The sequence below is a fragment of the Carettochelys insculpta genome, chromosome 6, assembly GCF_033958435.1.
Source record: "Carettochelys insculpta isolate YL-2023 chromosome 6, ASM3395843v1, whole genome shotgun sequence".
Lineage (NCBI taxonomy): Eukaryota > Metazoa > Chordata > Testudines > Carettochelyidae > Carettochelys > Carettochelys insculpta.
The window spans coordinates 59,399,753-59,420,875 of record NC_134142.1 but is presented as its reverse complement, the minus strand read 5'-3'; the positions used below and the strand labels follow the sequence as shown (position 1 = coordinate 59,420,875).

Below are 21,123 nucleotides of genomic sequence, written 5' to 3'. Positions count from 1 at the left end.
TAAGTTTTACACAGAGAAAACTTGTAGGGACTCCCCTCCACCCCTTTACAGTGCAAGGGAGATATGCACAGTGGATGCTCCTTCATAAGGTAACAATTGTTTACACTGGGCTTGATAATAAAATTGTTTTAAATATAAAAAGTTGGATTTAAGTGATTGCACTTCAGTATCTGGAAGTGTGTGTTGTGATGTGACATGTCAGACATTACAAAAATGAGGACAAAGCAGACAGTAAAACTGAGGACCTATCATGGAGTATATTTGTGGGTCCAATAATCACACACTCTCTCTCTACGGAAACTTTTCTAGAACAGTTACAGATGGAAAGTCATACTGAGGGATGAAGCAACTACCTGCAAACAAATGAATGAAACAGCTATGAAGAAAGTGTAGTAAAGAGCCAGAAGTTATCAACACATTAAACTGCTCAGGGTCAGATTATAGCATAGGCTTCAGGAACATGTAACTTTCAGAAGCTTTCACTTAAAAAAAAGTCAGTTTCTAGACCTCCTTTTCTTGAAAATAGAAAGTGAGCCACATGTAACTGACCCAACATGGTCTATTCGCATTTGTACAGAACTTGAAGTGTGACATATAAACTGCCCCAGGTAACTCAATGAGGTGATAACACCTTCCCAGCAGAGAACTCCAAATGTGAAAGGAGAGTCACAGCAAGCCTGGTCCACCCACCCCAGAGGTAGGCTACTGCTGCAGAATATGTTCTGGGAGAACTCCTTCCCACTGCCTCCCTGCCACTCCCAGAGAAGGGACCCCTGCTACTCCCCATGGGAAGGATGACTTTCTGCTGCACTTGAGGGGAAAGAGGGCTGCTGATCTCCTTGACACTATACAGAAAGGAAAAGGAACTTCTATCTCTGCTACTTGGGGAAGAGTAAGACACCTTCTTCAAAGTGCCACTGGACTGCTTTTTTGTTTTCACCTGTACCTTACTAAGGTGGGAGGAGCCCTGTGATGCTGGATGGGGGAAGCTTGAGCGACCTCACTCCATACTGTGCCTAGATTCCTGATTGCCTTAATTCAGCATGCACCTGCCGTCAAGAAGCAGAGTATGGAAAGAGAGATTCTCTTAACATCCTCTTTTCTTTAATATCAGTTCTTGGATGGAAAATTTGCTTTGGTGACTCTCAGGGCTTGATGTCTCCATGCAAAAAATAAATGTGTCACAAATGCCCTAAAGACTTAAAACCAATTTGAACTGGTATCTAGACTGTGCTAGACCAATTCAACACTTTAACAATACATCCACTTTTAATCTGGAAAATAACAGGAATCCTCTTATGAGTTATGTTATCAGGAAGACTATTGCAACCCAGGACTACATTCTCCTGTCTTAGCAAGTTACCATCTAAAGTAATGGTAATTCACATTCAATTCTAGAAAACATGTTAAAAGAGTTAAAACTCACAAAACTTTATTACACTGAGTAGCATCTGGAGCTTCATGGACCTTGGATACAATGTGACAAAATTAAAAAACAACCCCAAATTTGCTACACCATCTAGTGGATGAAAAGGGATTCTATGAATTACATTAGTTTTTCATCAAGAATATTTAACAAATTATTTTAAAATTATTTCATCACCTAATTTACTAATAACATCTTAAACTTACATTTCACTTAGTAAAACACAAGAATCCTGTGGCACTGATAGATTTATGACATTGCATCTGACAAAGAGGGTCTTTGCCCAAGAAAGGCTATGCTCCAAAATATTCATTAGTCTATAAAGGTGTCACAGGACTTCTAATTCTTTTGTGGATACAGACTAACACAACTACCCCTCTGATACATTTCACAGTTTTGCATTCTCCTAGTTTGGACAATAGAGAAAGGTCTTGGGAGTTTCAGTGTAGGTTTTCTAGCCAGTGATAGAGGGTTTAGCTTCAGCAGGAATTTTAAAGTTGCTGGTATTCCCACACTTTGTCGCAGCTGAAAGGCAGCCTGAGATGGGAATCATTGCAGAGAATTAGGCCAGACTTGTCTACATTAGGAATGATTTGCTGGTATGAAAATGTAATAAAGCGTGCCTCACAAGGACATTTTATAGGGGCAAAACTGTATTTTTGCTGGTGCAGCCTATTCCCATTCCCTCAAGAGAGGTAAAGTGTACTAACACACAGCATTGCCTATATAATGGAATTTACAGGAGAGTTTGCTGGCCCAGCTATGTAGGTCGCAGGTCACACCTTATGCCCACCATAGCCAGCCAAAGTTTGTAATGTAGAGAAAATGACCTCAGACTGAGCATACAGCAAGGCTAGATTACAATACCATGAATACTGTGTTTTCCTTGGTCCCAATTTTCCTACTTGATTACATTTTTTCCAAACAAAATCTTTAATATCAGTTAGTAAAAGAGAGAAAGCCGTGCTAGTCTATAGATTATCAAAACAGAAAAGCAGTAAAGTAGCACTTTAAAGACTAACAAAATAATTTATTAGGTGAGCTTTCATGGGACAGACCCACTTCTTCAGACCATAGCCATATTGAGTTTCTTCTGGTATGACTATGGTCTGAAGAAGTGGGTCTGTCCCACGAAAGCTCACCTAATAAATTATTTTGTTAGTCTTTAACATACTATTTTACTGCTTTTTTTATTTTACTATCAATGAAAGAATTTGTAGCACTAGGTGTGAAACATGAGAAAAGGTGGCAGGGCAAGCCCCACACCAACTCCATTTTTGTTAAGTATGTAGATGAACTTGAAATCAGTCGTCTTCAAGCAGCTGCACGGCGAGAGTCTCATGCCTTAGCCAGCCTACCATCTAGGCTCGGCAGAAACTGCTGTGAAGGATTTATTTGTTTGATAAGCTCCTTCCTTTGAGGGCCTGGAAACAATTCAGGAACCCACCCTAGGAGAGCCACTCCTGACAGGAAGTCTCCCAGAAACGGCTCTCACCTGTCCTCGCCCTCGGTGCAGGGGGAGCGCTTTCGGGGCCCCCCGGGGGAACCTGGGCAGAAACCGCCTGGCAGCCCCAGTGCCTCGTGCCGCTTCACACCCGAGCTTTTGCAAGAAGGGACTGCCGCTTTAAATGAAACCGGTGCAGCGTCCTGCCCCGGGCTGCTGCCCCCGGCTCCAAACCTGCGCTTCCCCGACGCGCAGCTGACATGAGGAGCAGCCAGGGGCGGGTATGTGGGTGGCGAAGATACTGTTCGCGCGAAGCCGGGTGTCACCTTCCGCCACCACGGGGTCAGGGCTAAACCTGAGGCGGGAGTAGACGGCGCCAGTCGGAGCCGCCCGAGCAGAACACTGTCAATTAAACTGGCGGGTCCCGAGGAAACGAGTGGTGCTGCGCATGCTCACATCGTCCTGAGAGACGCGGAGCCCCCATTCCGTGAACGGGTGAGAGGAAGATGAATCCTCCCTCAACGAAGCGCACACAGGTAACCTGCTCTGGACAGAGCTTCCTACCCCATTCCCCGCGAATGGAACTACCCACTCTCTGACGACAGCACAGGCCGTAAAGAGCGCGGGGATACAGTTCTCGCGAGACGTAAACGAGGAAGTGGGGACCATAGTGTTGTTGGTTGGCATGGAAACGGCGTTCACAGGGGCCGTAGGTGCTGTGCGGTGCCTCCGAGTGCGGCGCGTTTGGGAAGGGGCTGGGTGCGGCCGGAGGCTCAGGGAGGGCAGCAGAGTGGGGCGCACGGCCTCGTGCTGAGCCGTTGTGTCCGAGTCCAGCTGTGCTCGCTCAAAGTGAGTGTAGGGGCCGGGTCGGGTCGGGTCGGGTGCTGTCAGGGAGCTGCGCACGTTGTGGGGCTTTTAATTGTGGCCTCCTGTCTGTTGTCCTCGGTAGGTCTGCGACTTGAGGGTCTGGGGTGGAGTCCGCCCCCAGGACTGTGCCCTCGCTGAGTCGCCTGTCACGAAGGCAGCGTGTCACCTGAAGAGCTCCCTTCAAACAGCGCGTAGAGCAGCCAGGGCTGCACATGCCGCTGGTTGCCTCAGCAAGAGGGGCTCCATGCTGCTGGGCCAGAGCAGCGACCTCTGCTGCCTGCATTTGCACTGCTCCTGATGCACCCACGCACAGGGGACAGGGCGCTGAAGGTGGCCATGCAGTGGTTAGTGGTGTCTGGCGGCACTACTTATCACTAGCACTTTGAGGGAAGCATGACAGATGAAAGTGACTAGCTGGGTCAGGCTCAACATCTTTTATGGCTCAGTTTCTGGTAGTGAACTTTAGACCTATACAGAGTTCTTCTTCAGGCTTGGGAAAGGTAATCTTTTTAAAAACAATTGTTAAAAGCATACCTTTCCTGCACCTGAAGAAGAGTGCTGTGTAGCTCAAGAGCTGGTCTCTTACATCACCAGAAGCTGGTGCAATAGAAGATATTGCCATATGTTTGGTTAGCAAATTGGGGTAGTGTAGTCTAGAAAAGAGAAGATTGAGGGTGGAGGTGTAAACAACTTTCAAGTACTTAAAAGGTTGTTGCAGGGTGCAGGGAGATAATTATTCTTAACCTGTGAGGATAGGACAAGAAGCAATGGGCTTAAATTGCAGTAAGGGAGATTTAAGATGGCCATGAAGAAAAACTTGCTAATTGTCAGGATGGTTAAATGCTGGAATAAATTGCCTAGGGAGGGTGTGGAATTTCTGTGATTGCAGATTTGAAAGCACAGATGAGACAAACCTGTTAGGGATGGTCTAGATTGGGGTGGACAAAATCATGCCCTGGGGGCTGGGCCTCCAAGCTTTTCTCTGCCCTCTGCTCAGCTGATTAGCAGAGCATGCATGCTTACAGCCAGCAGCATGTGTTCAGCTGCACCTCCACCAACTTTGTTCTTTCTGCAGCCAAGCTGCTCTTAAGATTCTCCTGCTAGCTGTGCCGACTGGGAGAGCACGGAGGGGAGAGGATAGTGTGAAGTCAGGCTCTGTCTCCCATCTCTGTTGAGCAGGGATTGGGGAAAGAGAGAGAGACACACAGTGGAGCTGCTCCAATCTGAGGTGTGGAAGGTAAGTTATTCAGGAGTGCAGAGCAGGGGACCCAGCGGGGGACAGCAGAGCCGGATGGATTTCTCTTAAAGAGACAGAGGGTGGCTTCTGTCAGAAATTTACCCACCAATAGCCAGCACACACATTCTGTGTCAGTTGTTACGCATCTCCAGTCTGTGCCACACACTCAGTCACTCTCACATATACACTGCAGCACACACACAATCTGACACAAAGTCTGTCTCTCTTTCACACACAGTGTTTCTCTTTCACACTCACACTCTGTCTTTTTCAGTAGCCCTATCACTTTAGCCTGAGGTCCCGCCCCTTCTTTTGGACTTGCAACCAGTACTAAAATTTGTGGAGTGGCCCTGCTGTGAAAATTATTGGCCACCCCTGGTCTACATAGTGCTTGATTCTGCTATGAGTGCAGAGGACTGGACTTGAGCTCTTGAGGTTCCTTCCAGTTCTAGTATCCTATGTCTCTGTGTTTATGTTTTCTCTTTCACATTTGTTATTAGCATGTTTTGTTAGCAACCCTAAGAAATATGTACAATAGACTGAAATACCTTATTTCACATGGACTTGTGATCTAATTTTGGGTGAATAGCTTGCACTTAGCCTTATGTGGAATTTTGGTCATATTTTTTTACACTTCTTGAAAAAGAACAATTTTCATTAAAATGTTTTGCAAAAATATCTATGAAGTTTAGTTTTAATTTTTTTTTCACTTTTTGAGGTAGGTGTTCTTTCTCTACCCCTCTTCCTCCCCCTCTCCCTTTTTTTCTATTGGAAACAGATAAACGAAGGAAAGAAATTTAAAAATGTAAGACCAAATTTTTGTTTTAGTGGGAAAAAATGGATTTTTAAAAAACAACTATGCCCAAAGTGGCCATTTTTGGACTAAGTTTGAGAATATTTGAACACCTCAGAAATCCAGCTATAAAGAGAAATAAAATTAAAATATATTTTTCATGTTAACTATTTCAGGACAGTATATCTGAAAGATCACAACAGAGTAACATGGTACGTTGATCTTATTTAGTTATGGAAGGATGAGCAATGGCACACTCTAAGCCCAGATAACTTTCCCAAAGCTTCAGACACCATACTCCCCAAATGTGTGAGATAAACAAACAGCCTTACAAAGCAAATAGAAAGTAAGTGTAGACAAGACAAAACTAGTTCAAAAATACTGAGTTTAGTCAATAGGGATCTCAAGTAAAAGAAGGATTATTTTAAAGAGTAAGAAAAGATAGGACTGAGCAAGAGAATGTACAAAGGAAAGGAAAAAAAGAGAAAAGTCAAATTGAACACTAAAGTAGTGAACATGGAGGACAGATGAAAAATACATCATGAACTTTCACAACTTCCCATAAATAATTTTATTACTTTATAATTATATAAAATGTTTTAATATGAATGTTAATTTGAAGTGCTGCAGCCAAGATAGAGGTTGAGGAGGCTGTTGATTGAATGTTTTAAAAGCTTCGCAAAGCAGAATAAATAACAAGTACTGTAATGTTCTCCTTTATGCCATACTTGCGCTGTTTCTGTGTTTGTAACATGCCCCATAAGCATACTGTTCTGTATATATGATTTTAAATAATAACAATTAATAATATGGTACACCTTACATTGAAATGAAAGTCATATCACCCACGGCCATTTGAGAAATCAAAATGTAGTGTGCATTTGATATCACTTTATTGAGATGTTTTCTGTATGTCCACTAAATACGTATATCTTGCTGTTGAGATAAAGTTTATAATGTTTTGTTTTGGTATTTCATTTTGGTGAGACCATTTTTAGGGATTGAACATACTGTGTATGCCTGCCATCAAGCTATTTAAATGTTGGCTGGGTCTGGGACCACGTAAAGGCTGTATCATTTGGTAAGGGTAAAACTTCCAGTTTTAATTTGTTACTTAAGCCTTGTGGGATTTTTTTTTTCATTAATAAGTAAGCTATTGATAAGTGGTAGCATTTGTTCTCTGTCCATTTTAGAGCACAATGGATATTACGAGGGGAAATTTAGATGAAATTTCAAGGCCTGCGTCTAGCTCAAGAGCTCATCCTGTAAGCAGAGCTTTAAGTGCATCGTTGGAGGTTCTATCGCCAGAGCCCTGCTTATCAGAGGTAATTACTATGAGTTTGGCAGATAACAACCTCTGTGTATCTCATTTCCCTCATCTGTCAAAGGAAAAGAATAGACTTTTTGTGAAACATTTATAAAGTACTTTGTGGAAGAAAATTGATATGTAAATGCTAGGGAGTATTATCATGGAAAGAAGATAACTTTAAATGCAGTTCTAGTTTCAAGAGTGACTGTCTACACAGGTTAATTCTTTATGTGTATTTAGAGTAAATATCTGCTTGTTTTAATGACTACCTGTATTACTTTTTTTCTGTGTTAGTCAAGAACCTATTCTGCTTTATACACCACTAAGCAACTTGTTAACTAAATTCTGCCATAAGGTAAACCATCACTATCCCACTGATGACAAAAGGTCTGCACAAATGTAACTTGTGACTGACAGTTTGACAATTCATAGGGTACCAAGGATTGTGAATCACCTTGTCCTCCCCCATCCTCCCCACCCCAAACTTCCAACTCCAGTGTGAGGGAGACTTTTTACGCCTAAATGGATGTTAGCTCCTTGATGCCACCAGCCCGCAAGCTGTCCAGTGTCCTCTAGGCCAGTGTTTCTTACACTTTTTGAGACCATGTAACACCAAATAATATGGCAGGGGGCTGTTCGTACTCGTGCCTCGCCTCGATGGCTCACCCCTGCATTTGGAGCTCGTGTTTTGCCTCCACCAGTTATGGAGGGTGCAGCAGGCCCCGACCGCCGCCAGGACGTTGGGGAGGCCCACCTCCAGCCTGGTGCAGAGGCATCTAAAACACCCTTGGAGGCGGCCCAACGCCTGCTCCATGGTGTTCTGGGCACGCTTCAGCCACTCATTAAAAAGGTCCTGGCTCGGCTGGGTGTGCCTGGTGTATGGCCGCATCATCCAGGCCTGCAGGGGGTAGGCCGCGTCCGCCATGATGCAGGGCGGCATCGTTGTGTCCCCTGTGGGGAGCCAGTGGACGAAGGTCCCCTCAGCCATACAACGTCCCAGCCCTGAGTTCTGGAAGACCCTTGCGTCGTGGGTGCAGCTGGAGCAGCCCACGTAGATGTCCTGGAACTGGCCGTTGGCATTGACCAGGGCCTGCAGGACCACTGAGTGGTAGCCCTTGCATTTCACGTAGGCCCCGCGGCTGCTCCAGGGTCCTGAAGCAGTTGGGGAAGCTCAGCTCCTGGAAACCCCGGATGGCATCGTTCAGGTCCCCAATGCAAACCAGCTGCCTCAGGAGCACCTCATTGATTGATTGCCTGGACAACCTGCAGGGCATAGGAGGTGTGTGCTCGTGAGCGTGGGATGAGGTGCGGCTTGCCCGCCCGTGCCCGTCCCCATCCCCGCCCCTGTCCCTGGGGTGCCCACCCTTCTCCTGACGATGCCCCTCACCAGGCTGCCCCCTGCCCCCACATGCAGTCTAAATGTGAGCTGGGCACAGCTTACCTCAATGAGGATGGCCCTGATGGTGGCTTTGCCCACCCTGAGGTGGTGGCTGATGGGTCGGTAACTGTCCAAGGTGGCCAGCTTCCATAGGGCAATGGCCACCCTTTTGTGCAGGGGGAGTGCTGGCCTCAGGTGTGTGTCCCGGTGCTGGAGGACTGGGGCGAGCCAGCGGCACAGCTCCAGGAATGTCTCCTTGGTCATCCTGAAGTTCTGTAGCCACCAGTCATTGGCCCAGTCCTCCAGCACCAGCCGGTCCCACCAGTTGCTGCTTGTGGGGAAGCTCCACAGGTGGTGGATGTCCCAGGGGACCAGCTGGGGACATTGTGCCCTGAGGATGGAGTCCAGAAGGGTGGCTATTGTGCTGGCCACCCGGAGCCACTGCAGCACAGGGACCAGGACCATGGCCAGGGCACTGGTGACAGCTGCGATGGGGGGGGTGCTGCTTGGGTTCCGTAGGGGCCCGGTATGCCACCTCCGCTGTCATGCTCACTTTTGCTCTGCCTGGGGACAGGGTTGCTGGCCCTCGGAGTGTGCAGGCTGAGGTTCAGGGGTGGGGGCAGGCTTTAAGGGGACCGCGGACAGCGGCCCCAGACGGGCTCGTCCGCCATGCGACCCTGCCCATGGCACTTCCTGCCCCTGCTCTTTCGAAAGAGAGCCCTGGTATGTGTGGATGCTCTCTTCGAAATTGTGCTGGAGGCCTTTTGGAAGAGCGGACCGAACCTTCGGTCCCCGCTGGTGTGTGTGGATGCTCCGTTTTGAAAGACCATCTTTCGATGTTCTCTTTTTGAAAGACATTCTTTCGAAACAGAACTGTAGTGCAGACGCAGCCTATTTGTTTGAAAGCAACTTTTAATTTCATGGCAAGGAGTGTGGTATGGTTTTATATTAGGGTCTGGGAATAAAGATGCCAGAGTTCAATTATTGCACTGTGATGTTTTGAGCAACTCATTTACCACTTTGTGTCTCAATTCACACATCTGTAAAATGAGGATAATATCTGTGTACATTTCAGAGGTGTTATAAGCTTTTGGGTTTTTTTGGAAACTGCTTGGTGTTCCTTAGAAAGAAGCATTTGCCAAACTGCAAAATCTGGTTTGATGTTACTATTGTTAGTGCTCATATGAAAGAAAACAAACTGTTTTTAAAAGATTTATACTTCTGTGGAAATTGTGAATTTACATAATTTTTAGGTTTCTTCACCATTTGATCATAAAGAAGACAACAGCAGATTAGAGGAAGATGAAGATGATGATAGTGTGAAGAATGAAATGAAGAAAATGAGAACATCTCCACAGACTTCTGAGGGAGAAAATAACTGCATTTTCCAGCAGCAGATGCAAAGTGCAAATGAGTTTCCAGGTATGAAAATGACAAAATTTACCTTGTTGGTCCGCCGTGCCAACTGCTATTAGATAGCTTGGATGAAATTCTACTTTTGGATCTGCAAATGGGGTGGTCTGTGTCTGTAAGAACAGAAGGATGGGTCAAAGTTCACTGAGTGGCTATGAGAGCAGGACTTTGATCTTAGTATTTCGTATTTTTATTTATATAAATTAACTTGGAGAAGGGAAAAAAGTCATGGATGACAGGTGCCCTGGTATTTGTCATTTATCTCAGTTTTACCAGCCTACCAATGGCAATTGTACAATATACTTCTGAAAAAGAAATATTTTGAATAAAACGAAGTACAGTGTTGCATTTTCTAATAATAATACTTGGTACTTAAAGGAGATTTTCAGGTGGAAGGTGTTAATACACTTCATGGATAATAATGAAATAAAGCTTCCCACTACTTCCTACTCCCTAAAAGATGAGTAAGTATGTACTGACATACAAATTGGGAGATACAGGCAGAGAAAGCTTAAATGACTTGTTCCAGGTCACACCAAGATGCTGTGGTAGGATGAGAAATAAAGCAAATTGCTTAATTTGCAGTCCTGTGTTTCAACCACAATACCATAATGTTCTGGGATGTGCCTTTTCTGGATGGTAATCTGCTGTGGTCCTTTGGACATGCTATTTGATGACAGATGGGACAATTGCAATTTGTTTGTTTGACATTTAACATTGAAATCAAATATTTTTATGTTATTTGAAGTAATTTATATTTTTGTGATGGTCTTTTTATGGCTTTTGTTTTTCAGATTATATTTCTAGCTCAGGCTCTGAAGATTCAAGTGCTGAAACTCAAGGTTCTAAATTCAATAAAACATCTCAGCGAAAACTAATTTGAAAGAATGAATTATTTTTTAGATGCATTGAGTTAACACAGCAGTAAAAACAAATTCTTGGAAAGGGTGAAGGAGGAGTGTGGAGGGGGCCTAGGGGGCAAACAAAGTATGCAATGATAATATTTTAAGAAGAGAATTAATGTGGGTATAGGAGAGATGTTTTTTATTTAAGTCCTTTAATTAGATAAAAGAAGAGGAAAGGAAAATAACTGTCCATATAGTACAAAGGTCAAGAGTTTCAGTTTGTTGGTTTGATTCTATCTAGGTTTTCATTCAATAGTGACATATAATAGTCACATGTCTGCAGAGCCCAGTGGTGGTTAAGTTTGTCTAGGGCAGTGTTAGGCAACTCGTACCATTGCCATTCCACTATATCGGGAATGGTCTGATGAGGACCCCAGAGTGGTTTGGATTGGTTCAATAATCTTACATGTCTGGGCCAGGTGGGAGAGTCACTCTTAAACATGTACCAAGCTGAATTAAACGTGGACCTGGGAGGACTACTAGTACCCTCCCTTGCGATTAATTCCTCCACCCAGCACAGGCAGCCCCACGCTTGATGGTGTGGTGATCCTGTAAAGGTGAATCTGGTTCCAAATGTCTGAAAATTAAAAAGTATTATAATAGCACTTTTCCACATCACTGAGGTCAATAACTTTTTAGGAATTTAAAAATGGATTACTTATGAAGCAATTCATATAAAAATATATCATTGACTTTTATGGTTCCATACTGGTTTATACCAACTGAGAATATGGCCCAGAATTGTTAAGTAATTTTTAGGAGAGGCATTATGATCTAGTGCAGGCGTGTGCAAGCAAAATAGCGAAAAGGGCCTTTTTTTTTTTTTTTTTTCAAATTCAGTTACAAAATCAATACTTCAGGAGCAGCAATGCATGTGAATACAGTCCTTAATAAATAACGTCAAACCATACTTTTTGTAACTCCTATTTTGAGAACAGTGTGCACACAATGACTTGTACCAGTTAGAAAGTTTAAGTTACATTCACTCCTGGATTGGATAGCAAATGAGTACAAGACTTCACTTTAGGGGACTGGCCCTGAAGCAGGAATGTGCAATGTTCACATCAACCCTCCACGCCTGCTCCATTCCCAAGCTTTACGCCATCAGCCCCCAACCCTGCTCCCCCATCTCCAGGCTTAGTGCCTCTCAGCCCCTGACCTGCCTCCCACACCCCCAGGATTAACCCACCTCAGCTTCAAACTAGGCTGTGGGACTAATCCATCCATGGTGCTGGCTTTATTTATTGTCAGCTAATTGGATACTGCAGCGTGGCCAGACGGCAGGCAGGACAGCAGAGCCCCCAAGGGAGTGAATGCTTCTAACCCCAGGTCCTGCTTCAGCCAGCAGGGTTGGGGAGCCCCCCTCTGTGTGGGAAGGGGGTCACATTGCACAGGGGGGTAAAGCTGGTTCCCTGGGACTGTGCTGAAAGCACAGGGCAGAGAGAACTTGTGCAACCAGCGCAAAAACAGCCCCTTGCCCAAGTTACAGCTAGGAGGGGCACAATGCAGCTGGCTCCAGCCCTCCCAGCATAGCCAAGGGTGATGGGAGTGCTTGAATGGTGAGGAGCCTACACCAGGCGCCCACGTGCGTCCAGTGGCAGGAAGGCTGGCAGAGGTGTTCTGCTGGAGGGGGTGAGCAGAGGGGTCATCAGCTCCTCAAAATAAATATTACATAGCTGCCAAACAAGAACTCTGGTCCTGTGTGTCCAGAAATACAAGCATCTAGTACTTCAGCTTAAGGAACAATTCTGGTAGCTTCTAGAAGATCTATATATTTCTTTCCTGCTGCTCCCAATCAATAGAAAGCAGTACTTCTGAGTGCATGGTCCTATTTCATGCTGCTTGCCAAATAATTCATATCGGTTTGTGATTTTGTTTTGATTAAATGCTTGAAGTTCACATCTTATTTTATATCTAATCTACAGCTAATTCTATGAATCTAGAAAATACGGAACAGAAAGATGTAGATCCTCAGATTCAAGAAGCAATAAAGAAGATGAATAAGTTGGATAAAATCCTGGCAAAGAAACAATCTAGAGAAAGAGAAATTAAACAGCAGGGCAGAGAAGTGAGGGCAAACCTTTGGAAAGAGCTTCAGGTTAGAAATTTGTGATTTTCTTTTTTTAATTTATACTAATAAAATAGTATTTCAGAATGCTGTTGTGGAAAGTCGTGGTTTAGTTTCAAGAACATGCTTTTTGACTGGTGAAGGACACTAACACAGAATCGAGCAGAAAGAAAAGTACATGATTACAATCACCTTATAAACTTCCTCAGGTCTTGGTTCTCAAATTTTCTTTAGTTGCAACTGGAACCTCCCCTGAGACTCTGTGTGCACACACAAAGTGCAGTGTAACAGGGAGCTATCCTGTACCAGAGTCCAATATTGTCTAAAATGTGTCCGGGAATCTGAGAGAAAGGAACGACAAATGTTCTAAAAAAAATATGGTGATAAACAATGTTTTAGCATCTCATATGATGTTATGTGTGTCTTGAGGTTTAGGTATTGGTGTTGCAAGGGACACACATCAGAGCAAAATCTGTCATCTGAAACAAAGGGTGCTCTTTAGTATGCTCTGATTGTGAGGCTCGCACTAACACACTTTGGGAAAACCTGTCAGCAGCTTTAGATATGTTACAATGGAAGAAATTCATGAGAATATGTATTTACTATTACATATTGATTCCTGATGACCCACCACTCTTATCAGAACTTTGGCAATATGCAGATTCCTATAATTAATTTGATCTGTGTGTAGGATCTGCAAGTCATCACAAAGCTACTTTGCAGCTTCATGGTTGGTACGTTTCTTCCTCTTCTCACTGAAAGTATCTTGCAGTCTCATCACCTTGTCCAAGTGGGTTTCAATATGTAGCATGCTCTCAGTGAAAGCTCAATTACACATTCTGTCAAAGGTGGTAGTTCTGTGACCAAAGCAGACCTCCGACCCTAAGGTCACCATAATTTTCCTCATATGATACGAAGTTGTATTGTCGACCTTTTTGGATGCATCCAAACATCCAAAGGAAGTAGATGTATATAAGTTACATGTGAATAGAACCTTCACAGGGACAGAGGTGATTGTAACAAAGGGCATTCAAAGCCCCTGGTGCAGCTTTTTTCATTACCATGCACTCTGTGAAAACAGCAACAATTTTTGTTGGCAGAGAAATCACACATCATAGGAGGATGTCTGATAGAGCTGGCTAAATTTTGGGGAGCATTTTGCAATTTGCTTTTGGTCTGATTCAGAGATTGAATCAGATTTTACTGAAATCTTTCAAAATAAAGACCACCTAAAATTTACTTTTAGAAGCACCGATATATGGTGTTCTTAAAAGGAAATGTATGAAATTAACATGTTTTTTAGTTTTGCCATAATAGTGGCAAAACTGACAAGAATGTTCGGTTTCCTCAGCTGCTGCCTGGGTTCTCCAGCACAGAGCAGATGTGTCTGGGAACTGGGAGGACTCTGCTAGATAACAGATTATTGGTGTTTTTGTCCAGATGGTCCCAAATCTCACCATGATTCGTGTCCCACACTGTTTCCTGGTGTGGAGTATGTTTATTTGTTCTGTACACAGTTTTGTCACATTTAGGAGCTGTGAAGGAATAAGTGCCCACAGAATCTTTGACAATTCTAGTTGCAAACTCCTAAGAAGTCTCTGAGCATGTGGTGGACTGAAATTTTTCAGACTCATAACTTGGCCGAATTTGCAAAGGAACCATAAAAAGTGCATTCCTGACAAAGAGGTCACTCTTTCAAGTTCCTGCTCCAATGTATGGATTGGATTGAATATTAGAGTTTCTCATCAAAAAGGGTCATCTGCATTTTTTTAACATTGTGGAACATAATTTCCTGAACTTCATTCTCAGAAATAGCTGAGCTGTTTTGGCTGAAACTTTCCAGAAAATCTGTTTGAGGTCTGGGATATTTCAGATCAATCAATTATATTTAGGCATGGTAATGAGTAGATGAAAATAGTCATATTGGGACGTGTCACGTAATGTCAATAATAGGCAGTGCTGCCAGTCATGCTTATAACATGTATAAAATTAGATTTAAAGTCGTAAAGCAGTAAGTGTGTCTGTGTCTACACTAGCCCCCTTTTGTTTTGGGAGTAAGGGAATTTTGAAGTTGGGAGTGTATTTCAAAGCACCCGTGTCTAGACTGCCTGTCAGCACTTCAAAGTTAGCAGCTTTGAAATTTGCATGGCCACTATTTTGCTAATGAGGCACTGCATATGCATGGCAGTGCCTCATTGATATTCCTCGATCCATGTTATTTCCATGTCCTCTTTGAAGAAAGGGGCTAGTGTACGTATGGCTTATATGCAATATAGATCATACTTCAGGTCTATCAAGATTCAAATTTATGTATGTATCAAACGATATGGTTGCTATAATATATTTATACCTATAATCATGTAGGGTCATTATAAGAGTATATACAGTTTAAAATTTTATGTCATTTCCATAAATGCTTATAGGCTGTGGCTACACTAGCCCTCCTTTTCGAAAGGGGGATGCTAATGAGCCACTTTGGCAGATGCTAATGAGGTGTTGCCATGCATATGCAGCTCCTCATTAGCATAATGGCGGCTCTGCGCGTTTCAAAAGTGCCGCTTTTGAAACACAGGCTTCCAGTGTAGATGGGGCCTTTTGAAAGGATCTCCTGGACTTTGAAAGCCCCTTCTTTCCTAAACCAAATGGGAAGAAGGGGCTTTCAATGTCCGGGGGTCCTTTCACAAGGCCCCTGTCTATACCGGTGGCCTGCGTTTTGAAAGCAGCACTTTTGAAATGCATGTGGCTGCAATTATGCCAATGAGGCACTGCATGTGCATGGCAGCACCTCATCAGCATCTGCCAAAGTGGCTCATTAGCATCCCTCTTTCGAAAGGGGGTGCTAGTGTAGTCACAGCCATCGTGCGTAAGTCATTCAGATCATCTAAAAACTAAGGAAAAAACAGTAAGAAAATAATGTTTGCCCAAAAACTTTGATTGACAAAAAGGTTTTTGGTCTGTGATCTGAAGTTTTCTAGGCTTGGAGCTCTGACAGATCATCAGAAAAAGTATTTTACTGTAATTTCAATCTGTTCATATATTTGCTGCCTTCTTATATTTATGTTTCCCTCTTTTAACTAGTCTGTAACATCATTAAGTGCTTCAGGAACTCAAGAGGAAATAGAGAATACAAACAAATTTTTAGCTTTGACTTCCTCACTGCAGGGAATTCTTGGTAAGTTGGTAAAACAGGAAAAAGATAGGGTTTAAAATAGCTTAATTTAAATTTTGATTATAGCTATATGTCTGTAAGTTTTAGGACATCACTAGTATTAGAATAGAATAACATATTTTACATAACAGGTGGAGTTTTATAATTTTATTAATAAAATAGTTCTTGCTTGTCAGAATTTGTAAAGACAGTTTTTTCAAATCTCAGATGGACTGTGTCTACACGGGCAGCTTCTGTTGATGGAACAGCCTTTTTGTCAACAAAGCTCACGGAGTAGCTACACAGCTGAAGTGCTCTGTCGAGAGTTTGTCAACAAAACTCAGCTGTTCACTCAGCAGCGTTATCCTTGTTCCCAATCAGGAGTAGCGCCTTGAGTTACCATGTAGACAATTCTGTCAACAGAGAGGACGTCTGGTTCCCCGGGCAGCCCTGTTTGAAGAGCTTCTGGTCAGTCATTCTGTAGAGAGAAGGCGGGACAGTGTGGCTGCTCTCTGTCAACAGGGCGGATTGCTCTTTTGATCTGCTTTTATGTGTACATGCCACTGTCAACAGAGGTACTGCCAAGGCTTCTCTGTTGACAGTGACTTCTGTCGGCAGAGGCTGCCTGTGTTGATTTAGCAACTGAGTAAAAAAGAATTTTTTTCTGCTGCACCTGCCTTCACAAGATAGTATTGCTTTACGATTAGTTTATAATAATTCTGCATGATTTAAAATGACTGAGTAAACTTGAAAGTTAAAGTAGAAGCAAGAAAGGAGAAATATGAATACCTTATGTCTGCAATAGATGAGTCAGGGCTAATGCTAGGCAAAAAAATTCTAAGATGCCTTATATACTGAGTTGGCTAACCCCATTTTATTATAATCAATACAGACCCCTATATATGTCTTCAGAATCCAACTAATGGCATTTTTATCTCTCACATTTACATTTTGACCTTTGATCCCAGCCATTCAGCCTTATCTGGATATTCATCAGCAAAGCTAAACATTTTTAAAAGGCCCTGTCCAGCAGAGCAGATATATGGTCTCCTGTGGTGTGAGGCTGTGGCCGTAACTATCCTAATGAAAAGGGAGGCTGGACCAACAAATGCTGTGAATGCTGCTGCTTCTCAAATGGAATAACTTTAAATTACTGTGGAAAGAAATCCAGAAAATAACTCTGCTGCTGTATCTAAACCAAGGATATTTAATCTGCAGCCTATAACATTCTTTACATGGCCTACACTTCAACATTTCAAGTGGACTGGAATTCATGCTAAGTGAACTTCTGGTTACAACAGTAGTCAGATTCAGAGTTTCAAAAATATACCTTAATGTATTTTAACATTCTGGTTATTAAATCCAGGGCCAGGTAGCTGTTTGAAGTCACATACAGCATTCAGTGGGGGTAATTGTCTCTGCAGCATTGTTACAAGGGATAATTTAACAGTAACTCTTTTCCATTTAAAATGCAGGAAATACACCTGCTTTGATCTTGTCACCTTTGATTTTGATCATGCTTTGCACTGGATTATCTTGGCAATTCTTATACTGCTTCCAAAATTATTTATTGTTTTTCCCAGCTCTTAAACACAGTTGTTGGGTTTTTTTGTTTTTGTTTTTTGGTTGCGGAATGGGTTGTTGTTATTGTTTTTGAACTCTTCAATCTTCAAAATATTTTAAACTCTTAAATGCAAACATTACCAAAAGTTGTCTTTTGGTAGCCTACTTGCACTATAGAATCTTGATTCTCACCATCTCATGCATCCCAAACTTAAAAATGTTATATTACTGGCTGTTATAAAATTTAATGAGAGAATCTTTACTTGGAATAATCTTGGATTACAATTGTTTTTCTGTCAGAATGGTTTTTCAGAGTAGTTGCCTGACCACTTATATTAGACCTATAGGGACGTTATGTAGTTTTATAGCTGAATTATGCAGTTTTGTAGTGGAGTTCTTGAAACCGGTAAAGATGAATGCATAGGAGAAGATGATTTTTACATCAATTACTGCATTATGTTTATTTAATTTATTGTTAAGGGGCAAAAACCAGAAGATTTACATAGTCTCAGAAGGGTAGCTCTGTTAGTCTGTATCTGCAAAAACAATAAGAAGTCCTGTAGCATCATGAAGACTAACAGATTTATTACAGAATAAGCTTTCATGGGCAAAATCACAAAACTAGGTGGGTTTTACTTCACAGCAGCTTATGCCCTAATAAATCTGTTGGTCTACATCTACGCTACAGTGATGTGTCAACAGAAGTTACTGTCAGAAGGTATCTTCTGACAAAATTTCTTTCGAACGATTGTGGGCAGACAGCAAAGTGGATTGAAAAAGCTATCCGCTCTGTTGACAAAGTGGCCAGACTGCCCATCTGTTCTCTCGACAGAACGGCCAACTAGAAGCACAGCAGACAGGGCTTCCCAGTGACCCAGAAGCGCTGTCTGTCTACAGAGGGGTGCCCGGAGCATCTAAGCAGCGTTTTTATCAACAGATTCTGTTGAGAAAGGCATTCTGCCTTGTGGGGGAGAGGCAGAAGGCTGTCAACAAAAGTGCCTCATTCTGTTTACTGTCAACAGAACACATTTTTATTGTGGATGTTCCCTGAATTTTGTCTACAAAACTGGCATTTTGTTGACATACTCTCTAGTGTAGCTGTAGCATTAGCCTTTAAGGTGCCACAGGCCTCCTCATTGTGTTTGAAGCTTTACATATCAGCTTTACAACAATTCAGATTTGTCCACTAGGTGTCAGCATCTAATAAAAAGAACGTGCTTTACTGCATCTCTTAGCCTTTAAAACACGAAGAGAAAAATTGTTTATTATTAACAAACCTCACATAGCATTTCCTTTTTTTCTTTTCAAAGCCAATTACTGCTATATTGGTCATGTGGATTTTGGTACATGGCACCAGGAGAGCTGTTCATAGTTCAGATTTTTCTACAGTCTTTCTTGCCTCCAAGTTTTATGTAGCATGATAATTCTTTTCATTGAGCAAGTCAATACTGCATGCTTGGCATCACAGGAAATTGGTCTGATTGAAAATAAATAACCGAACATAATTGACTTGTGTCGTAATGCTTGAATATTTAGCTTTTATTTTATTTGACAACAACAAATGATGCAAAGGAGGCTGTTTTGAAAATAGTTATTAGCACGATTATGGTATCAAATGCCCGCTACATCTACAAAGTCACTTGTATTCAGCCACTTGTGCTTCATCCTAACTAGCAGCAGAAACATATGTGGCCTAGTAGTGGCAGAAATTAGGCTCTGAAGCTATAAAACTCACATTCAGTTACTACTAAACTACAATCTTCATCATGCTTTCAGTTGAGAAGGATAATATTATTACAAGCTGTTTGTTGTGTATTTGATATTATATCTCTCAAATGTATGTGCTTCATTACAGTGTGTGCTCTTTCAGTGTGCACAGATTGCAGAGGAGACTGTGAGGGGTTTCTTAACCAGCACTCCTCAGCTAATTCTTTTCAAGAGCATGATGGGCACTTTGAGTACTTGAAGCAGTTCTTAAGACTGGGATGTTTGGACCCTTTTCTCCCAGGTCACACTATTGACTGCGGCTAGTTGGATTTCTGAGAACTTGAGTACAGCTAGTATACCCACTATGAAAATTCCTTGGATGCTTAACTTTCAAGTGAACCTCTAGATGACTACCCAAATGGCTATTCATGTCCACTGACACTTCTGAATAATTTAGCCATAGGCTGTGTCCCCATATACAATTTTCAGGTCTTCAGAGGCTTGAAAATCCAGCAGCATAAAAAGAAAAAAAATGTAATCCCACTTACTCAAAATCTCTTTCAAATTTCACAGGTACATCAAAAGCAGTATAATACATTTTGATATTTTCCGTCAATCTACATGCCCTGTTCATAACGATTCTTTTACTTGCATATGGACTCCCTTACTTACCTCCCTTCTCCCACATAACCTCTCTTCCTCTCTCAGCTATTCTATTTCATGTTTTATTGTTGCAACTACTTGAAGAAAACATATAATAAGCCTCTGTGACTGGAGTATGTCATACTTGAAGAAATTTATGTAAATCACACTATTAAGTCACAAAATCTGATTTAAATATGTATTCAACAGTTATTCAATATACTTCTTATTAACAGAGCCTTCCCATTCTGAAGAAGATGAAATATTTATTTCAGTATTTCACACACAAATTAATTCAGAAGATTATAACCACCATGAAAAACAAGCTGTACAGGGTAAGCCCTTAATACAGTTTTATAATCATGTAATGAGCTTTTGTGTTTTGTATTTGAATGAGTAAAATGTTCCAAAAAACAAGGCTGAAAAGAAAGCATCTGTGCCAAGTAGATGTTGGAAAAAATAACATTCCCATAATATATATAATATTCATAGGTAATGTAAACTTACACCTCTGACTGCAAAAATGTACGAGTTTATCAACAATGTGGTTCTTTCTGGAAATTGTGAAAAAATTTGTCTAATCTATTAATCTGTTAATCTACTAGTGATAATAATAGGTCCATAGAAATGCAGAGTTTAAAGGGACCTCTAGAAGTATCAAGTCCAGGCCCTGTATTGAGGTACAACCAATTAAAACCCAGATCATCTGTGGCAGGTGTCCAGCTTGGTCTTAAAACTTCTATTTCTTGGGAGTTGAGAATCTTCATGAAAGTCAATTTCAGAGTTGTAATATCTAACATACATCTCCCTTGCTGTAGAGTAACACCTTTAATTTTTGTCCTAATTCCAGTGGGCATACAGAACAATTGATCATCATCATTTTATAACAACTCTAATATTCTGAAGACATTTATTGGCTCGTCTTCTGTCCTCTTGTCTGATAGCCGTCAATTTTGTATTTCACTTATCTTTATTGAATTTAATTTTGTTGAATTCAGACCAGTTCTGTATTTTTTCAAAGTAATTTTGGATTCTAATTCAACCCTCCAAAATGCTCACAACCCCTCTAAACTTGGTATCATCTGCAATTTTTACAAGTACAGTTTTCACTTCATTATCTAAATCATAAATGAAAATATTGAATGGTATCGGACCTAGCAATCACCCCTGTGGAATCCCACTAAATACTATATGCCACCCAGTTTGACCAAAACATTGATAAT

The 21,123-nt window shown here is 42.0% G+C and overlaps 1 protein-coding gene across 1 annotated transcript in view; it reads left to right on the top strand.

Moving 5' to 3' along the window:
* Window positions 1-3,270: 3,270 nt before the first annotated feature.
* Window positions 3,271-21,123, top strand: part of FSIP1 (fibrous sheath interacting protein 1) — a 145,530-nt gene continuing 127,677 nt past the window's right edge. Inside the window, exons 1-6 of the mRNA XM_074996964.1 lie at window positions 3,271-3,406; window positions 6,961-7,092; window positions 9,708-9,876; window positions 12,698-12,870; window positions 15,919-16,012; window positions 20,137-20,235. Coding sequence (XP_074853065.1) covers window positions 3,377-3,406; window positions 6,961-7,092; window positions 9,708-9,876; window positions 12,698-12,870; window positions 15,919-16,012; window positions 20,137-20,235 — 697 coding nt within the window. The 5' untranslated portion in view covers window positions 3,271-3,376. The remainder of the gene's footprint in view (window positions 3,407-6,960; window positions 7,093-9,707; window positions 9,877-12,697; window positions 12,871-15,918; window positions 16,013-20,136; window positions 20,236-21,123) is intronic.